The following is a 22,058-nucleotide window of genomic DNA, read 5'->3' as shown; positions in this document are numbered from 1 at the left end:
TACAGAGCTTTGGCTGGAGAAGATAAAGTTCTAGAGATGGAGGGTGGTGACGTTGCACACAGTGTGAAGGCACTTAATGTAATGTAAATGCATACTTTAAAATGGTTATGGCAAATTCCATGTTATGTGTATTTTGTTACTGTAATAAAAGAAAAACCTTACTGGAATGATAAGAATAATAGCAATTTTTTTTAGACTAGCAGTTCCAAACCAAGGCACCAAAATGGGTTTCAGGTATGCCATAAATAATTTGTGACTAAAAATACCTTCAGAAACAGAGTGAATAACTTCTTTGTAAATGAGAGATGCTACTACTATAAGAATATCTGCCTTACATTCCTTCACGTATGTGTGTGTTTTAAGCATGAGAAAAAGAAGAGGAGTTTGAACACTATCCAAGTCTAGGCTCACCTATGAAAGTTGCTATATATATGAATATCATCTGATACATTGTGCTCGGATAGAGAAAATGTTGAGAATTACAGGTCTGGACCGCAGAATCAGCGAGCATTGGGTAGAAGAGACTTACAGAGACTAGACCAGTCAGTCAACCAATGTCTGAATCTCTTTTACAACATAACAGTGAACTCACTACTTCTCTAGGCAACAGGCTGCACTTGGGGCAGCTATAAGGGCTGGAGAATTCTCATAGGAGTCGAAATCTGCCTCCCTATCACTCCAACAATCCTGGGTGTTCTAAACATTGAGATGGAACGGAACAAGCTGATCCTCTTTCTTAGTGTCAGCACCTTCAACCCGGTATGATCTATTACATTGTCCACACACCCTTCTCCAGATTTTTTTCCTCACGCAAGCTATAAACCCTTAGTTCCATCAGCTTCTGTTCATATGAAGTCACTCTCACTCGTCCACATCCCTGTTAGTAAGATAGATAACTCATCTTTTCACGGACCCGCTGCTACCCGAATCCCATATGCACTGCTTCCCTGAGATGCAATGAACATACTGAGGAAGAAACTGCAGAGCCAATGAGCCATCTGAATGTGTCTGCTGGTAACACATCGGAAGGCTTTCCCTAAGGCTCCTGGCTCTGCTCTCTGACTTCCTTCTTGCCTTTCTTTTTCTTTTTTACGGAGGGCAGAAATCTAACATGGCTTCTTTCCACGTGTGTGACTGCAATGTATTAAAAAATTTGTTGGTTTAGAATTTTTTTTAATTAACCTGAACAATAACATGATTAAAATAAATAAACTGAGGAGCTTACTGTTTCCCTCCCTTTGGTTGGCTGGTTGTTTATCTTTCCTAATGTGCAGGCTTAGGCCGTTATGGGGGTCCAGGAAGTCTCACCCAACATCTCCAAGACCTCAGAGCCCTGTGGACAGCAGAAGGCACCCTTTCCTATGACTGCCTAGACACACTCAGAGCGCACATACCCTGGTGTCTGTGTCGGAGCACTGCTCTCTAACCACCTTTCCATGCATTCTTTCATTTGTACCTCATCCCCCACCCCACCCGGGCCCCGGTCGGGGGGCAGACATCTGTCTCCCAAGCTACAGGGGAGGAAACGGCACCACTATGCTTACTTGTCACAGCCACGTGTCGGTTTGCTTTGCCTTCATCTATCACATCCATGACTTCCTCGGGGCTCGACACAAACCGCTCAGTGCACCCCTGGAAGAGAATCAGTTCAGGTTCACCATTAAAAGAGCTGAAAAGCAACAATATTTTGAAAGACTGGAACATTTTCCAGTTTATCTCCTAGAGGTGCAGATAAATAGAAAGGCTAAAATATCAATCCAACAACTTTTCCTCCTTGCCCAGGGCTTGAAATCTACATTAAAGAGAAGTCTGAGCAAGTCCTAGGAAATCTAGAAGTAAACCAAAAAATGAATTGTCAAATTTTCCTAGGTTTTTGAGCACATAGTAATACTCAACAGCAACACTTTAAGAAGACAGAAAATCAAAGAAGAAAATCAATGAGAGAAGAAGAAATGGATGAAGTTTTGCTTTGCCTTCTGTCTTTATTTATTTACCATTATGGCCATCGATAATAGACACTTTGAAGCTTCACAAATAATGCTATAATAGGCGTTTCCAACTACAAAATATAAATAATTGCACTCAATGCCAAAGCCCCTTTAAATGTGAATAATATTAAATAATAATGTTTAAATAATAATGTCATAAAGGAAAGGTACAATTGAAGATGGCAAATGTCAATTTTTAAAACCAGATGAATATTAAACTTAAGGAGCCCGATTAAATACCTATATGCTCTTTACAGATAATATTCTGAGCATCTTATATAATAATTATTGTGACAGAGACTGGAAAGAAATTAATTGTATCACCAATCAAGTCTTTCTCATACCTTTACATACGGGACTCTGTTTTTATCTTCATGAACAGCCAAGTTGGTCTTGGATACTATAAGAGATGAGAATGACAGTATGCAAAGAAGAAAAGACAAGTTAAAGACTCCATATTGGAGAAAAAATGGAAGTTTGTTACAAAGGACAGGTAAATCTAATCTCTTTGCAATATGCAAGTTTAAGCCTTGGCTGAGAATGAACATATGTCCTGAAGGCAATAGAGTACTTCTATAAATTTTCATTAATTCCTTAAGCAGAAGTGCGATAAATCATTTCAACCTCCCTGGACTTTTATTGGTTACAGAACAGATAAAGGACAAGAACTGAGGTTACTTACCATCAAGTAAGTCCCTTATTTTGTCCAAGTAGATCTCAAAATAGGAAACCTAGTTAAAAACAAATTGAGTTTGGAATAGACATGCCACAGTATATTTCAAAAATACCATTATTAGTACTTATGAAAGCTTTTCCCATGCATGGCTAAGAAGAGTAAAAAGAGATGTTCAAAGTGAAGACTCAGAATCTGGCCAGCTGTACTGGGATTCTCCTGCTTCCTGCTTGCTCTATGCTTCCCTAAGTGTGGACCACTCTCCACCCCCACATATCACGGCTCCCTTTGGTTGTCATTCAGGTGTTCTTAACATTGTGTGCCAGATAGCCATGTACAGGAGGACTCTAGTCTTTACCCTAGATGAGCACCAAGCAAACTAAGAAAACCATCAGTAGGCCTCACTTTATTGTACGATACTGACAGCATCATGAAGGAGGAGGGACTTAATCCAAAAGTTCACATGCAAGAAGCCCGGAGAGGGCAGGGCCAGTGCGTTTGGTCCTACAAGAGTTCAGAAAGGTAACTGGGTGAGAGCCGGTGATGGTGGCAGCTCTGGTGCATTCAGGAAAGATCTAAACAAAATGTGACTTGATAAAAGATGGGTAGACCGTGAGAGGAAAGGGAGGCCTTCCCATCAGTCTCAAGGCTGAGCCACAGCACCACCTTCATCAGCATCACCTAAGAACCTGTCTGAACTGCAGAGCCCAGACCCCTACTGCAGTCCTGCTGAATCTGAAGCCTAGAGAACAGGCCTGGGAATCTGGTTCGCAATTCCGCAGGTGATTCTTATGCTGGCTGATGTCTGAGACCTGCTTTAACTAAATACGTGGTCTTAGGGACTCAATTCACACCTAACCAAGACCCTAGGCCTCAACTGTCCCATCTGTCACATGAAGCCATAGGGCTTTACGATGTAAAAAATCTCCCTCTAGGCCGGGCGCGGTGGCTCAAGCCTGTAATCCCAGCACTTTGGGAGGCCGAGGCGGGTGGATCACGAGGTCAAGAGATCGAGACCATCCTGGTCAACATGGTGAAACCCCGTCTCTACTAAAAATACAAAAAAAATTAGCTGGGCATGGTGGCGCGTGCCTGTAATCCCAGCTACTCAGGAGGCTGAGGCAGGAGAATTGCCTCAACCCAGGAGGCGGAGGTTGCAGTGAGCCGAGATCGAGCCATTACACTCCAGCCTGGGTAACATGAGTGAAACTCCGTCTCAAAAAAAAAAAAAAAAAAATCTCCCTCTAGGATTCTGTACTCTGTTTACATCTGCTTCTGCCTACCCAATAAACTTTTATCTGGCCTATGTTCATAAATGCTTTTGAAATCTAAACAAGGGAATGGGCAGAAAGGGAAACAGTTGTAAAGTTGTAAAACTGGAATGTGACTACTCAGCAAAACCGCATCCCTACATCCTGGCTCTGGACCAGTCATGGGGAAGCGAAGACTCTAACCCAGTACTAATCCCAGCTCCGACCCAGCCCTCGTCCATTATCTTCAATGTACCTCGGTCTGGAACTGCCTGACTGGAACCATCCCAGCCTGGAATTATCCCAGCTACTCTGAGATGTGGGGTCCTAGCTTGAGCCCTGGATCATCTTTGTAGCTGGGCATCTCTCCTGGTTGCCTGTATCCCTAGCAACATCTGCCTGCGTGAACACCTGTCAGACTCCCCTGTCCCTGAGGCCCGTCTCTCATGGACACACCTATGTGACATTTGAAAGACTCACACCTACAGCTTTCTTTAATCTCTCGTGCTGCCATGCTCCCTGAATCCTTACAGGTCCGTTTAGCCTCCAATCCGGGCATCTCTAACCCAGCCCTTCCTGCAACCAACTCAACCTTGGTTCCGCCCATTCTATTTATTTCAGAATTGTCCGATTTTCATTAAGACTTTTCTAGTATTTTTGAGATCTTAAACAATTGGCCTTATTTCCATAGATTGACTACAGAGAAAATTAATTACATCTAAAACAAAAGGTCACAAAATAGATACTGGCAAATCTGGCAATTAGAATCATATTCACATTTAATGTAAACAGAAACAGGATTCTGATTTTATTAATTTCTGCTTTTGGTGTGTGTATGTGTGAGGGTAATGATTTTGTTGTTTTGTCATTTCAAATACTTTGTGAGACCAGGCAGAAGAAAAACAAATAGGCCTTGTTTGGCATTAAGAAACAGGATGTTCAGAAATAAAGTTGAAAACCTCTGTGGGACTTATTTTAAGGAGCAGATTTTCAATATTGCCTTGATCAGGCCTCTTTTTCTTGATTTAGCCTCTCACTAGTCAGTTCAAAATACAAAGTAGTCAGCAACTAATTTGCCCATTTATAATTATTATTTATGAAACAAGTAAGCATAACTACAAATGCAACACAGAAGTCTGGACTGTTAAATTCAGCCGTAGAGACTTAGAGTGTTGTTCCTCTCCTCCCCCAACTTCATGTTAGGCCTGTTTTTATCTTAATAAGATTCTAACAAAAGACCCTATTTTGAGGGCAGTAATTGGTTTAACATCTTATTCCAGGATTATCACATAAGAACCCTGCAGTAGTTTAAGCTATTTAAATGCAAACAGCCCTAAAGAAGCACTAAGCTTCTAAATCTTGATCCCATCAAAGCAACAAGCTTCTGTATCCTTAGATATAAAGAACCTTGGCAAGAAGGAGAAGCAGGCTTTAGCCAACAAAAGGAATCCTAAGGAAAAGTGATTTGCTAGATGTAATTTATAATTGGACAAACAGTTGTTGCCTTCTTTTTTGTCATTTACAAAAGGTATGCAGTGGTTAGTAAGGGGAGAAGTTTATTAGAATTGAAAAGGGATTGCATGTGCAGTTGGTCAGACCTAGGGTCTATTTTTAGCTTTGTCAATAACTTTGTGTTTAAGTTGGGCCTTCTAACTCTGTGTCTTTTTTTTCCCACTCTGTCACCCAGGCTAGAGTGCGGTGGTATAATCTTGGCTCACTGCAACCTCTGCCTCCTAGGTTCAAGTGATGCTCGTGCTTCACCCTCCGGCGTAGCTGGGATTATAGGCACACATCACCATACCTGGCTAACTTTTTTGGTATTCTTTTTGTATTTTTTTTTAGTTGAGACAAGGTTTCACCATGTTGGGCAGGCTGGTCTCAAACTCCTGGTCTCAGGTGATCCACCCACTTCAGCTTCCCAAAGTGATGGGATTACAGGTGTGAGCCACCACGATCAGCCTAACCCTGCATCTTTAAACTTCCCTTTCCTCATCTCTGAACAGATGGGCCTGGTGTGCTAAGATCCCAGCCTGAAGGGGACTCTCTTAGCAGTTCTGCTCAGCTAAGTCTTCTCAGAACTGCCCCTTCACCCTCCACAGTGGGGGGCCCCAGACGGCCTGTGCATCCTGGACACAGCTCATTGGGCAAGTGGGGGCACCTGCTGTGGGCTGGGCCAATGAGCCCCTTCCCAAGGGAATTTGGAGTTGGAAACAAGGAAATGGTGGAGCAGCGGCTGCTGGAGCAGCGGCTGCCATGTTACCAACACCTTCTCCCACCGAAAAGAGAGAAAGATACTCCAGAACAAGAGAAAGAAGTCAAGCAAGAGGGCAGAAAAGCAGGGACTGTAACGGGTGTGGGCTCTTTTGGAGGTGACGACATCCTCAAGAATTAGACAAGGTTCATCATTGTACACTTTTGGAAATACATTAAAAACCATCAAACTACACACTTTAAAAGGATGAATTTTGTGTTATGTGAACAATATCTCAATTGTTTAAAAAGAAAATCAGGGCTTAGATTTCCTGCCCTCCACGCTTCATCCCCCACAAAATGTCCACTGTCAGATTCTTACGTTATAACATCTTCTATTTGCTTAAGCAAGTGCCTTTCGGTCACTTGCAAAACAGGTGTTCCAATGAATATACCCTAATACCAAATTTTATTATTGAACAGCCACAGTAAGAGCGTAGAAATACCTTTTTTAATGCAAATTTAAGTCGTATCAGAGGTTCTGGTTTAAAACAAAACCAAAATACAAGGAGGAAGATAAAAAGGAGGAGAATTCCTTTTCCCAGCATTTCTCAGAGTTCTCTGTGACACTCTGCTCCAAACACGTCTGTGACACTCTAAGGGGGAAAATGTGTCTATATTCAAATAAGCAGGGAAATGTAATCTAGTACATGTCCCCTTTACAGAGCACATTAAAACTTGTGATAAACTTAACATTGTTCAAGAAAGCATTTTCCCAGCTCGTTCGGCCTTATAACCCTTTTCCTGCTAGCCAACCATTAATAATACAAGGGACCGTGTTCCACAGAACACATGTTGGGAAATGCTGCCCAAACCCGAACACAAACACTTTCAGTCATATCCACAGAAATCCAGAGGATAAACGGTAGAATTCAGGCAACTATTAAGATGATTTCATCCTAAAGAAGGCTTTCACTTTCATTATCTGAATATTTTAAGCAAACCCACCAGATAACTGTTAGCCTAGGCCACTAATAAAGAGGGCTCTGCTTACCACAGAATGCCATTTAAATTAGTAAGATCATCTTTTATATCTACTTGAAAGGAGGAGGGATAAGAAACTTTACTGGGGCCCAGTGTATTCTCTGGAGACCAATCAGTAATACGTACCTTTATGTGAAACTCCAGGTTCTCATCCATGGAGTAGATATGGTCAAAGATATCATGGGCAATTCTTGGGATGATCCCCATGAGCTGGGGGTCATGCAGCTTCCCCTAGTGGATGAAAATACAAACACAGACAGTTAAAGGGTGCTGGGAAACATGTGAGAGAGAGGAGGAACCATCTCTGGGCTCCTTAGACAGAATCTGGTGGAGCGGGAAGCACCCACGTGTGTCTGCCAGCTCCCCTGGGCATCTACCTGACTTGCCAACAGACCAGAAGTGGGTGGAATAACTCAATGTGTTTGTCTGTTTATCCAGCAGGGAAACACTTGTTCTGCCAAGTTCTGAGGTCCCACAGTATTGCCTCCAGCTGCCACTCAAAGCAACAAATCAGAGTCTATGTGGTTAGTGTGGTGTGAGGAGGAGGAGGGAAAGGGAGCAGGAGAAGGAATGAGAATATATGGGTTTGGGTTTTGAGTATTTACAAACTGACCCGGGCCTGCAGGTCCAAGTAAGGTAATCTCCTTTAATGAAATCACCTTCAGAACTGATAGACATCATCTCACGAATATCATCATTGCTCCAAAATTTCTAGGAACCTTATTCTGGCGATACTTTCAGTAGCATTTAAGAGATCAATCAAGAAAACACGTTTTATCAATTTCTTTTAAAAATCTATATTTACCAGTCTGAATTGTTCCAAATAATTTTTAGCTGTTTCTAACACCTAAATCTACTTTTAAGATAGTCTCATATTCTTCTTTCCCTCTTTTCTACTTCACTCATTTTATCTAAGGGGGTGGGGACGGATAAATTATTCTATTTGGATAATACTGAATCCATGTTTAAAGTCTAGAATTTGCCACCTCTGAAGACTTTAGAAAAGATGCCATAAGGATCTGACAGCAACTCCTAATGAAGACTTCCAGAAGCATTTAAAGCAACACACAAGCTCCAGAGAGTCTCTGCATAAGCCCACCGTCAAATAAGCACTTAAGTTCTCACGTGTTAAACAACCCATCAGTGAGCAAGCACACAGTTTGAAGGTTTAAAGTGATCAGTGCCAACAGTACACCCAGAGAATTTTCAAGGTTTTTTTTTTTTTTTTTTTTTTTGAGACAAGGTCTCACTCTGTTGCCCAGGCTGGATTGCAGTGGTGCAGTCTTGGCTGACTGCAACCTCCACTTCCCAGGCTCAAGTGATCCTCCAATCTCACCTCCCTAGTAGCTGGAACTACAGGTGTGCACCACCACACCTGGCTAATTTTTTGTATTTTTTGTAGAGATGAGGTTTTGCCATGTTGCCAGTGCAGATCTCCAACTCCTGAACTCAAAGTGATCTGCCCCCTTGGCCTCCCAAAGTGCTGGGATTACAGGCATGAGCCACCACATCTAGCAGTCTGGCTTCCAGCAAAGCTCCCTCATCTGGGAAAATGGGTACTCCTCTAGAATGCCCTTATCTATTAAGAGTCTAAATAGTTTGATGTATTGATACTGCTTTTTAGTTTGACTGCATACTTCCTACAGATAGAGATGGCCAGTGCATGTATATTTCTCTCCATTGCTTACAAGATTTAGCATTTATTACATAGAATTATTGTAGAATTTAAATTAAATAGGATATATGAAGTGCTTAGTGACACAGGAAGGGCTCAAATAAATGCTAGTATTATATCACTCAGCTCATAGCAGGTTCTCACGAAGAAGTTGTTGGAGTTTATTTCACCTGAAGAGTCTGAAACACATTTCTATCCCTGACAATTATATATCTTAGGAAAGAAAACAGCGCCAAATGACTGACAATTTCAAATCTTGATAACTTTTAAACTGTATATTCCATCATAAATGTGTAACAAATTAGACAATGGGCCCCACATGCTCTGAACTGTGGAGATCATTGGCAGAAACAATCACTTCCATCTGGTCAAATGTCATGACTCCACGCAGCCAATCAAAAGACGTCCTCTACCCCAGCCCTCCAGAGCTTTTTAATAATTCATGATAATCCTGTAGCTTCTCCTCAGTAGCCCACAGCCAGAAAAGGATTGATAATCCAAAAATCATTGATAATTGACTCAAATCTATTTTCCTAGATGCTTTCCCTTTCAATGGATTTATCTCCCCATTGATTCCTGGCTTATACAAGTGCTGACGTCCCTTCGTTTGTCTTTGTCAGAGCAAGAACCAAGGCAGAACCAGAGATGAATCTAGGACACTCTCTACTTTGTGTCTTTCTGAAGTCCTCACCCTAAAATCAGTGTAAGAAAGGTGACTGTTCTCATAATAATGCCTCCCATCCCCACAGGAACAGAAGCGATACTCAAATCTACTGCAGGCCTAGGAGCTGTGCTGCTTGACCTAACTCAGACGCCCAAGGGTGTTAAGGGCTTTATACGCAGTGAACTGGGCCTGCTGAAACAATCTGCAGGCATGTGTATACAGAGGAGGATATAGGAGCATGTGGAACGTGTGTGTGTGTGTGTGTGTGTGTGCATGTGTGTGTGCGTGTATGTGCGTGCGTGTGTGTGCATGTGTGTGCGTGTGTGTGCGCATGTGTGTGTGTGGTATCAGAGGAGTATATAGATGTGTGATGTGTGTGTGTATGTCTGTGTGTGATATATGTGTGGGGTGTGAGGGGTATGTCTGCTTGTGTGGGGGCATGTGATGGATGTGGAGTATTAACATGTGTGTGTGATGTGAGGCATATATGTTTGTAAGATGGATGTGGGGTATGTGTGCAGTTATGTGCTATAGCATGAATGTATGAAGTGTGGCAAGTGGGTGGGTGCTTGTGGTGTGTGTGGTATTTTGTGGTGCGTGTGTATTGTGTATGTGTGATATGTGGTGTCTGTGTCTGTGTGATGAATATGGGTTGTGTGTGTATGTGTGTATGGGAGTAGGTGTGTGTGTTGTGTGTGTGATTTATGTGGGGTGTGTCTGTATGTGTGCATGTATATGTGGGGGTGTCTGTGTGCATGGTGTGTGGTCTGTCTGTGTGTGTGTATGTAGGGGGTTTGCTAAATGATGCATATATTGTGTATGGTGTGTCTGTGTGTGTGTATGTCTCGGTGTGTATAATGTATGTGGGAGTGAGCTATATAGTGTGTGGTGTGTGGTGTCCATATATATGTGTGTGATGTTTACATCTCTGTATGTTTATGATGTATTAGGGGTCTTGTGTGGTATATACTGTGTAATATGTGGTGTGTTTGTGGTGTGCACATATATGTGTATATGTGTATGATGTATGTGGAGGGGTGGTATGCAGTGTGTGGTGTGTCTGTGTGTGTATATGTGTATGATATGTATATGTCTGTGTGTGTGTATAATGTATGGGAGGTGTGCGTGGCATGTGCTGTGTGGTGTGTGACGTGTATATCTGTGTGTTTATGATGTATGTGACAGCCATATGCGGTTTATAGTGTATGGTGTGAACTGTATGTGGTGTGTATATGTCTGTATGTGTATGATGTATGTAGGAGGGTGCGTGGTATGTGGTATGTCTGTGTATGGTATGTCTGTGTGCATATGTGTGATGTGTATATGTTTGTGTGTGTGTATGATGTATTTGGGGGTGTGGTATACGGTGTGTTATGTGTCTGTGTGTATATTGTGTGTGGTGTCTCTGTGTGTGTATATGTGTATGGTGTGCATATGTATGTGTGTGTATAATGTATGTGGGGTTATGTGGTRTACGGTGTGTGTGTGTGTGTGTGTGTGTGTGTGATGTATGTGGGGAGTGTTGTATGTGGTGCTTCTGTATGTGATGTGTCTGTGTGTGTACATGTATGTGGTATGCATGTTGCAGTGTATGTCTACGATGTATGTGGGGGTAGTATGTGGTGCGTGGTATCTCTGTGTGTGTATATGTGTGTGGTGTGTGGTGTGTCTGTGTGTCTTTGTGTGTATATGTGTGTGGTGTGCATATGTCTATGTGCATGTACAATGTATGTGGGAGTGTATGGTATGTGGTATGTGATGTGTCTGTGTATATATGTGGTGGTGTGTATACATCTGTGTGTATGTGTATGATGCATGTGGGGGGCAGTGTGTGGTGTGTGGTATGTCTGTGTGTGCATTTGTGTATGAGAGAGAGGTCTTCCTTAGAGGTCTTTGCTGCTTCTACACTGACCCTTGCAGATGAGATGCACAGCCCAGACACACAATGCACAGTTGCCCTGGGCAGTTAAGAAGTGGGAAAACAGCTGACAGCTATAGAAATTCAGAGACCAGAAATTCCCCAGAGTTCCAGTAACAACATGGGTAATACGGGATGGCTTCCTTTCAGGACACCAAATCTTGAAGAATGAGTAAATTTAGGGATGGGCAGAGAGGATGTGGGCAGAGAAGGCGAGTGGGAGAACAAAGCACAGGAACTGAGAAAGAACAGTGAACGTATATTTTAGCTGAAGGATCAAAGATGAACTTGATATAACTCGATCAAGACAGTTGCAGGTGGGCAGTAAAAGAAAAAAAAAGTAAAGAAAAAAAAAGATGAACTTGAGGAGCAAAGAAATGTGTTGCTTCATCACCTTGTTTCTCCTGGAAAGCAAATAGGAGAAAGATTTTTATAACTGCATCCTGTATAATTCTATCCACAAATTCTATCCACAAAAGATCCATGGAATGTGATCTTTTAGGAGCACGTATGAAAGAAGAAACAAGACCCAGGCCACCAGCCATTGAACAAGACTCTCTTTGTTCCAGCCCCAGATGCCTCCTCGACCTCCCAAGGAGGGCAGAGTTTCCTGAAACACTTAAGACGGGAAAGCTGTCAGCCCGTCAGTACATGAGCACCGTGTGCTCAGACAGGCTCAGTGGGGCGGCTGGGAAGCCTGCACCATTCAGATGACCTCCAGGCATCACTTTGGGCAGAAAGAAAAGCACAAGGTATCTCCATCCATATATCAGTGTGCAGAAGAGGATCACAAATTAGGGCACGGGGCCAAGAGAGGCCCTTCCCAGCATCACACACTGAACAAAAGAACAGTCCCCTCTTCCACAGCTGGAGCTGGAACCCACGTGCCCTCTCCAGCGCCAACCCTGGATGTGGGCTGCGCAAGCCCAGGGCATTCTGCGTGTTGGTGCCCACCAGGCTTGGCATTAACACTGTCCAGCGAGTCATGTATTTACTGAAAATTTACCTTAAATGCTCCATCTTGAGAAGCTAGTCTTTCCAGTTTTATGTAGGCTTATCTACATGTTTGTTCCCCTCAATACAAGGTAATGGATTCACCACTGGATGTCAGACCAAAAATAGGGGGATTAAAGTGAAAAACAGCTTTAAAATGTGACCGCTCTGTCCACTCAGGGGCACTCAGGGAGTTAATATCCCCTTCTAAAAGCCTTTGGAAGATCACAATGTATAATTTGAATACATAAATTCCTCCTTTCAGAGAATGCAGACCCTGTAGGGCTTTTTTGATTTAATTGCATTCCAGAGTCCTGGATTTCTTGGTCTCCTGCAGTATCTATGACTTCGGCTTGGGGCTCCTCCCTCCCTCTGTCTTCCTCTGAAAATATCCCCTACCTTTTCTCCAATCTATAATTACCCTACAGAAAGAACTCGATTAAGTGAGGGGGTGGGTGGCACTAGGAAAAAACTCCCATCCACATCAACTCTTTCCAACACAAGTATGTGATCTGAAAAAGTCACAATAAAGAAAAGCAGCTCATTACAATCGACCTTTTAAAACAGACAAAGATGAAGAGGTGACAGAATTTAGACAACCAGAGGTGAAACCTGTCCAGAACCCAGTTCCTTTCAGGTCCCCCATGAGTCCTCGCTGGGCAAGCATTGTAGAGTTTACACTGTAAGACACAGAGGGCTTGAGAGCCTCTAGTTTAGCAAAATATCTCCAATATTAGATTTTTTTTTTTTTTTGAGACAGAGTCTTGCTCTGTTGCCCAGGCTGGTGTGCAGTGGTGTAATCTTGGCTCACTGCAACCTTCGTCTCCCCGGTTCAAAAGATTCTCCTGCCTCAGCCTCCTGAGTATCTGGGACTACAAGCATGGGCCACTGCACCTGGCTAATTTTTTTGTATTTTTAGTAGAGATGTGGTTTCGTCATGTTGGCCAGGCTAGTCTTGAACTCCTGACTGCAAGTGATCTGCCCACCTTGGCCTCCCAAAGTGCTGGAATTACAGGCATGAGCCACTGTGCCTGCAAGCTGACATAGCTTTTTGCCATCACCCTACATCCATATCTTCTCCCGACATGAGATTTTACACTGGGGAGCATTCTCTCTCTCAATGTCTTACAGTTTAAATTTCTGGCATTTAGCAAATACCTTATATTTCCTAATCCTAAAGCTTAAAAGGTCAAGTGACCTTTTAAGGTGTGGGGGATTTTAAATAATGAGGGTTGCCTTTTTTTTTTTTTTTTTTGGTTTGGTATTGTATATAGTTTGGTAATTAAAACAAAACAAAACCCTCCAGACTGGCTGAATTCCTCACTAGACACCATATCTCTCTTTCAAGTGCTGTCTAACCTATGAGGGAGTTTTTGTCCACAGCTGCTGGAGTAAGTGGGACCCAGGAAATGTAGAACTGGAACTTTTCTATAACCTCAAGGTCAAGAGTGTGGGACCCAGTAAGAGAGGGAAAGGCAAGGGGCTGGGGCTGGGGCTGGAGCTGGAGCATGGGGATGGCAAGGCTGGCGTTTCCAAGACGTTCTGCCATAGGGTGTGAGAGGAGGAGATGGGCTGACGCCACTCAGGTGTCAGGGGAAAGACCTGCTCAGTCAGAAAGAAGTGACAAATAAACCTCATGTGTCCTTTAATCTGTGCAATCTCTGAACCACTTTGTCTTCAGCAAAATGTGTGAAAGAGTCAGCACCGCAGAAATGAGATCCCCCGGCACTGTACCCCACACTTGAAATCAGGATGAGCAGAACATCAGAGCCCGGAGGATTTTAGCCTCGTGCCTTTGAAATCTCCTCTTCAATAGGAATGATTCATAAGCTAAACTGATTCTGCAGCAGCTGTCTCAATGCTATTCCCAGGAGGGCATCGTAAATGAAAAACCTAAGCTGGAAGGATTAAGGATTCATCTTACCCTGCTGCTGAATTCCCCAAACTTCTTCTGTGCAGTTTCTTATATAACCACACTCACCACCTCTCCTCACCTGTCCAGTGGGCCTCACCTTTAGAAGAATTATCAGACTTTGAAGGCCCTATAGGATTCAGTGAGATATATATATATATATATATATATATATATACACACACACACATATTCCACACACACACACATACACATATACATATGTGAAATATTTATATATATATGTATACATATATGTGTATATATATACCTTGTGTGGAATATACACATATATACACATATTCCACACACATATATATATGTGGAAAAAGGAGGCAAAGGAGTTCAATTTTGTCTACAGATCTGCCTTGTTTGGAAGACAGACTGAAGTCACAGAGCTCCACAGCCAACAATTGGAGCTGGGGACATACCGTAAAGTGCCTTCAGGGAGCAAGTATGTAAGTTAATGAGGAAGGATGCTGAATATAAGTTCCTCTTCACCCCAGTGTGCATGAAGTGGGCTGGGTGTGAGTGCGATGGAGAGCCCAGCCCCATATACATGGGGTAGCCAGGGCCAGCACCACAGGTACCTGATCACAAATACTAACAAATATCTAATGAGTATTTTAACTGAGCCTCTCCTAGGTGACAGCAGCTGTTCTCTGCACTAGAAATGTTAACAAACAGGTGAACAGGACAATGAAGTGAGCAGTGAAGCTTGAATTTTATATTATGGTGAAATTCACCCAGTGCTGCCAGATCTTCAGAATATTCAACCTAAAATGGAAAATTCGAATTGTGTGAAATCACCCCATTTTTAACATCACCTACTATTTTTTAAAAAAATACCGTGCAGGTCAAACAAAAATATGTCTGTGGGCTGAATGTGGTCCACAAGCCAACTTTTAAAAATCTCTGACCTACAGTTTTTTATTTATTCTAAGAGATCTACCTCCTGGGGGCCTTCACCAGGGTAAATGATTTTCCCAACAGGCTTTCCCAGTTAGATTGAGGCTGAGGTCCAGAAGGATGAGCACTCTACCGCTTAGCTTATCAATGATTGTTTCTGAATAGAACGTATTATTACTGTGACAAAGTTATCAACAAAGGCCTTTATAAAATACTGAATTCCTAAGACTTTATTTCTTACTGCTATTTTAAAACTTCTCCAAGATACAATTAATTGGTCAAACATAACCCATCTCTATTTCCCAGTAAAGGAAGTCACGTGCACCTCAAGTTTTGCTGGAAGCGTCAGTTCCATTCAGTCATCTCCATTAGAGCACACTGTAATCTTACCTCCATGGTGTGTGTTTTTCCTGATGAAGTCTGCCCATACGCAAAAATCGTCCCATTATAACCTTCAAGGACATCTGTGAACAAGAAAAAGAAATTAAAATTAACTCATTACTTTGATCATATGCTGGTGTAGGTTGCATATTTTAAAATTACATTTTCTAAATGGCCTATCTCATTTTTCATACAAATGATATATTTCAACTCCATGTGCATTTTAAGTAGAATTACGAGATAAGAGCAGAAATGCAGGCCTCCGTTGTTCTACAAATAGAAAGAAATAAGACTCACATTTCACAGAATATATTAATGAAGAAGGAGGCAGACACACTTTCTCTCAATGACATCAAAATGAAGACAGAGACATACAGCAGAAAACTTTTTAAGTAGAAGGATATTTGAGTTTTCTTCTGTAAGTTGATCTCTTGAGATCAGTTGGGGAAAAAAAACAACAACAACATTATTCTTATGCCCTAAGTTTCTGAGTGAGATGAAGAATAGAATTTCTTTCCTGAAGATTTAATGTGGGTCAGTTTAAATGCTGGCGCAGACTAGCTCCTTGGGGAGGTTTCTCCTGAAAGCCCCACCAGAGCTCCTTCAGTCCAGAGGTGAGTAGGGAAAAGGGCCCTCTATAAACGGAGGCTCACAGTGAGAGTCCAATCAGCCCAGAAACTAGCTGGGCCCTCACTTACATTTAGTATCTCTGTGTTTGCACTGACAGTGCTAACAAGCCAGCCCAGGCCCATCAGCATCAGGAATTTCTTTTAATTACACAATGAGAGCACTGTGCAAACCCCTCCACACTGCAGGTCGGTGCCACATCACACAGGGACAAGGGGAGGCTTGAGGGTGGAGGCTGCTTTTTGCTGAAGAGCTGAAGATTATCTGTGGGAATTCTTTCAAAGCAGCAGAGGTGATTAAAATATATTTAGCACTCATTTCCCTCCTGCTTTCCTCCTTCATCCTCACAAATATCACTGAAAAAGGAACAATGCATCATTAATATCCTTGATCCTCCATTCCGTATAAGGGGAGGAAGTCTTTATTTGCACAAGGTGTGGAGGCAGGGAGAAGGGCCCCACACTGAGGTGTCCTATTCAGGGTCATGTGAAAAGCCAAGCCAGGAAACCAGCTCCATCTACTTCAGGCTCTAAATAGATTTTTTCTTTTGGGGACATTGTTCGGGGGAGCGCTCTGAATGTTATGATGCTGGTTTGTTTTTGTTTTGCTTTGTTGGGTTTGTTTTTTTGAATTTTTTTCTTAGTCTAATAGCAATTCTGATTTGTTCCTTTTTCTTTTTTTTTTTTTCTTTTTTTTGAGACAAGTCTCACTCTGTCGGAGTTCAGTGGCAGGATCACTGCAACCTCCGCCTTCCGGCTTCTAGCGATTCTCCTGCTCAGCCTCCTAAATAGCTGGGATTACAGGCATGTACCACCTTGTCTGGCTAATTTTTGTATTTTTAGTTGAGATGGGGTTTCACCATGTTGATCAGGCTGGTCTCAAACTCCTGACATAGTGATTAGCCTGCCTCGGCCTCCCAAAGGGCTGGGATTACAGGTGTGAGCCACTGTGCCCAGCCTGATTTGTTACATTTTTTTTTAAAAAAAATTTAAATATACATTTGACTGATCTGAGGTTGTTGAACTGGGATAAGAACAGAAAGCAATATTTTCTTTGAGGAAGCTAAGAAAAGAAAAATTAAGTGGCAGGATTTTTTTTAAATTCTAGCAGCCCTTAAGAGTTTGTATCAAGATATATTGGGGGTTGGGGGAGAGGAGAGGCAGAGAGAGAGAGAGGAGGGAGAGAGAGAGAACGTTCACAAGTATCAGACTTTGGCTAATGGTTCCCCTGCTAACAGTGGGAAGCAACAACTTGAAGCAGTCAGTGTAAGCTTTGAAGGTTCAAGCTTCATTTTTCACAAAATTGCCAACTTACTCAAAGAAAAGATTCCTCAGGCCAGAGCAGACAGAGCACATTTACACTAACATGAATATGATATGCTTGGAGGCACCCAAAGGAACAAGGTCCTACCCTTAGGTCAAACTTTAAAAATGCCATATTCATAACACAAGCAACTCCAGCCTATTGGAATCCTGGCTACATCACAATATTAAAGTTTGCTTTTATTCGAAATTACCATTTATTAGAAATTAAGCATCCCCCCTACAAAAAAAGAAAGAAAAAACACCTTGTCTTAAGCCTCTGTGTATGATACACTCTGGAACCCACTGGCCCAGGTGTTAGAACAGCATTGAGGTTGCCAGGGCCAGGGGTCCAGCCATCCTGCCGCTGCCGGCCGCCCTGCAAGTGCTAATGTTCCCACGCCGGAGGCTCCAGGGAGGTAGCTCTGAGCAACCCGCTACAGCCAAGGAAACTCAGCTCAGAGCTCAGCTTCTTCCTCCTACATTAGGCCACACCTGAAGACTTCCAGATCTCATCCACCCCTCTGAGTCCATCACTAAACAGAAGGCACAATCCCACTCACTCTTAGTCCATCACTGCTCACGTAACTCCTGCCAGTAGGGACTGGGCCAAGCACCTGAAGACGAGAGCTCATCGTTTTGGACTACGGGGCTGAGTGAGGAGCGTGCGAGACTATACTTGGAGAGTCTGTTTCTTGCTGCCATTTCGTCACCAAGCACATTTTTTCCTCCTTCTTTTTTTGTAAGAAAAGGAGAACATATAAAACCCCACCAGAACGAAGTCCTCTCGGCCCTGAAGTATCTCCAGTCACGGGACAGCTCTGGCTGCTGGAGAGCCTCTCGGGCTGAGGGGGCCGACGGCGCCCTCTATGGGCTCCGCGCTGCACTAGAAGGTCATTTAGACGAAAAGCCTCTGAAGCCAGCGCTCGCTGGTTTCTTCGAAACTCTGGGTTTTGGGGGCTTGTTTTCTATTTGTTGTTTGTTTGCTCAGTCTATGTTTTCATTTGGTGGTGAAGGGAGGCGGCGGGGGATGGGGAGCAGGAGCCCGGCGCGTTTCGGTGGCCATCGAGGCCACAGGCAGCGGGGGAGCCGGCGCGGGAAAGGCCAGGCCCGCGCTCAGCACTGCGGGGCCCACGCCGCCCCCAACCCGACTCCTGCAGAAGCGCCCACAAAAGCCACTTTCATCCCGTCCAGTGCCCGCTCCTGGGCTTACGGAATGCATTTGTTTTAGAGTCTCTGCAGGAACAATGACTGTTTCCACATGCCAGCCACGCTCCGCAGACAGAACGTTTCTTTGTGTTGGTGCCTGGTGTGATGTGACTTCCACTGGCACCGCATAGCCCGCAGCACCCCGGGCCACAGCGCTCGTGCATCCCGCAGCCACATGAACCCCAGAAGCAGTTTCCACCGCAGGTACCCAGAGCCTTCTCCCCTCCCAGGGGAGAAGGAAAGATGGCAGTAGATACTTAAAATGCTCCTCCCATTTGCTCAGTTCTGAATCCAGGTCTTGCTAAAGCAAAAGAGTTAATGCCATTATCAGATTAGAATTTGGGGAGGATGTGATCACACCTACGCATCAGTAGTCCTAAGGAGGCATGGGGGGGACTGTCCGGGACACTAGGGTTTCTGGGGATGGTGGCTGACAGGCCATCCTCAGCAGTCACCAAACCACTCAAGTAGACCATGATCAGAGGATATAGAGGCGATTCTGCTGACCACTCAAGGCCAGCCCCCATGCCGGCCAGCCAGCCTGAAAGGCAGTCACTGTGTCCAGGCAAGAACATGCTGCATCTTCAGAATGGAAACGCACCTCATCATTGGCAGGTCACCAGGGCCACCACAAGGTGCAGAAGCCACCATCCCTGTCCCCTATTCTCTACCCTCCTCCCACACCATTCCTAGCCCTGTCTTTTGCAATGCTTAGTTAATAGTCCATATGGCCTGACAGAATAGGAACCACTCATAACATAATTGTCATCAAATGCTTGCTGTGTGCCCACCAGGAAAGGGGGACAGGAGAGTGCAGAAGAATATCAGTCAGTCCAACAAACCCAGGCTTGAGTCCCAGTCCATGGCCCCCAAACCAACTGGCCAAGTTACTTCACTTCTCTAAGCCTCAAATTCCTCTTCTGTACAATGAGGAAAATAATGCTCACCCTTCAGAAAGTTGTTACGATTTAAAATGCAACAACATATGTTAAGTACATAGAGAGTTCCTGATAAATCACAGCTAAAAATATTTTTCTTCTTCAGAGTCATGTATAATAACAGAACAGTTCTGATATCATCCTAAGCTTAAAACTCTTCATTGGGTCCACATTGTCTGCAGGATAAAGACCATCCATTTCCATCAAATTGCTCCAGCCTAACTTTCCCAGCCTCATCTCCCATAATGCCATTCTGCACCCTGTGCCGCTCCAAGTTGCCCAAGCAGAATTTTATCTTTATGCTTTTGTGATCCCATCTGCTTGTACAAGCCTGCTATATTCTATAGTCCTCAGGACCCAACCTTTCAGAGAAACCTTTAATTCTCCATTCCCTCTCCCAACCAAAATCAATACAAGTGAATTCTGCTGTGTTTCTGTGGTATTTTGCATATACCCTTTCTTAAGCACATAATGCCTATGTGTTTGATGATTTTGGACACATTTGTCTCTTTCCCTGTACTCAAAGCTCCTTGCAGACAGTCTTACATAGCATGGCGACTCCAGTCCCAGCAGTGCTTACCCCATGGTAAGTACTTAATACTACTTATGTAAATGACTGATTAAAAGAAGCAAGTGAATGAAGTTTAAAGTAATCAGAACTAGAAAACAAGAAACACCTTTCTCTAGCATCTGGCTCATCCATATCTAGTTAATTTGGAAGGCAAATGATTGGCGTGGCTTCTGTAGGCTGGAACATAGTTACAGTACTTCGATAATAGCATCCAGTTACCATGGTTTTTCATTCCTAGGCTTCTCATTTATTGTGCTGGTAGTCACAAACCCTGCAACCTCTTCTAGAAGAAATGAAGGAGAATTCTACATGCTTTTTCAAGCAACATTTTGAAAAACACACACCAGATAAAGATGGGAGCATGAGCAATGCCAGGACTCTATAAACAAACATTTAAAATATTTTTTTAACCCAGTGAAGTAGTAAGGAATGAAAAACCAGAGAGAGAATAAAGCCATCGGGTTAAATGGAGCCTCCCAGATGCTTCAAATCATTAAGAGTTTAGATAACCTTGAAAGGAAAGCTCCTTAGTCAACCCATTATCAGGAATCACCGGGACTATGGCACCTTCAGAAGTCAGATTTAGTTATTGGCCTCTAGAAAAAAAGGGCTCCACAGCACCAGTTCCCAATCTTGATTAAAATAGGGTTTCTCGTGGCAAGAGACACCTCAGCTGTACTTGGTCATCTATTCCAAGGAGTTCTTTCTTACATCTCTGTGTTTTAGCTTACTGATTCTGAAATACATGGCCAATTCTCACACTAGCCTCAGAGGATATTTTTTAAGGTCAATCAGACGTTCATCATTCCCTAATAATTCCTTTCTAAGGGAGAATAAGGCACTCATTATTGCTACTAAATAAATATGATCATACATATTTATGGTAGTCTAGAAATGTCTGCTTATCATATCATGTTAGGGTCTAATTTTATTCTACTAGATGGTTTTCTTTGTAGCTCACCATATATTTGGTCTCAAGTTATCCAGAGTTAGGCTGTATCTTCACAAGACCTGCCCATTTCTGATATTTCATACTGTAGAGAAATCCAAACATTGAAAGAGACCCAAACTTCTTTAGTGAATAAAGACTCAAAGAGTATTATTATAGTTTGTTAATCACAGGATTTTTTTTTTAACAGAGTACATCCATTTCCAATTATGTCAGCTTAAAGAGGACAGGATGTATGTATATGCCCCTCATGTTTAGCACAGCGTGTGGCAAATACTATTTGTGATAATGAAAGGGGAGAGAAAAAGAAAGAAATTCTGGTACATGTGCAATTAATCTAACTTTAATAAAAAAAAATATGAATGAGTCCCATAATAGAGAGAAAGCAGGGCTGAGTAGGAGAAAACCAAGAAAGATATGCTGCAAAAACAGAGGAAACATGTTTATATAGAAAGAGAATCAGAAGAGTAAAAGTAGAGAAGATAAAAATTACCACCCCATAAAGGTTCATGCTATTCAGAAAGAGCTCAAATTCAGGCATATTTTTTTCTCATTTGGTTTCTATAATAATCTCACTGTGAAGACCTTCAAAATTAATTGATGTCTGCAGCAAGAACGTGAATAACTATCTACCTCAGCAAGGAACATTACATGCTGACATGCATCTCCCACACAGGTGTCCAGGGTCAGAATTAATCGAACAGATGTACCCAGAGCTGATTTTCATGAATTTCAAATACTTAGGTTAGTCAGCTTCTAAAAACAAGCAGATCCAAAGAGTCATGGTGGGTTTTTTTTGGTTTTGTTTTTACCTCTTGCTTTTTAAATCCAGAGCTGCCTATACAGGGGGCAGCATCAAGACATTT

The 22,058-nt window shown here is 42.8% G+C and overlaps 1 protein-coding gene across 2 annotated transcripts in view; it reads right to left on the bottom strand.

Moving 5' to 3' along the window:
* The window catches only part of KIF5C (kinesin family member 5C), a 150,719-nt gene that overhangs the window by 77,804 nt on the left and 50,857 nt on the right, over positions 1-22,058 (bottom strand). For both annotated transcript variants that reach the window (XM_032286340.1, XM_032286341.1), the window contains exons 3-7: positions 15,607-15,680; positions 7,272-7,376; positions 2,671-2,719; positions 2,333-2,388; positions 1,545-1,632 (exon numbers count right to left, since the gene is read on the bottom strand). In XM_032286340.1, coding sequence (XP_032142231.1) covers positions 1,545-1,632; positions 2,333-2,388; positions 2,671-2,719; positions 7,272-7,376; positions 15,607-15,680 — 372 coding nt within the window. The remainder of the gene's footprint in view (positions 1-1,544; positions 1,633-2,332; positions 2,389-2,670; positions 2,720-7,271; positions 7,377-15,606; positions 15,681-22,058) is intronic.

The sequence above is a fragment of the Sapajus apella genome, unplaced genomic scaffold, assembly GCF_009761245.1.
Source record: "Sapajus apella isolate SASKATOON/1434 unplaced genomic scaffold, GSC_monkey_1.0 scaffold18, whole genome shotgun sequence".
Lineage (NCBI taxonomy): Eukaryota > Metazoa > Chordata > Mammalia > Primates > Cebidae > Sapajus > Sapajus apella.
The sequence above is the reverse complement of the archived record's forward strand: the minus strand, read 5'-3'. Positions and strand labels throughout refer to the sequence as shown.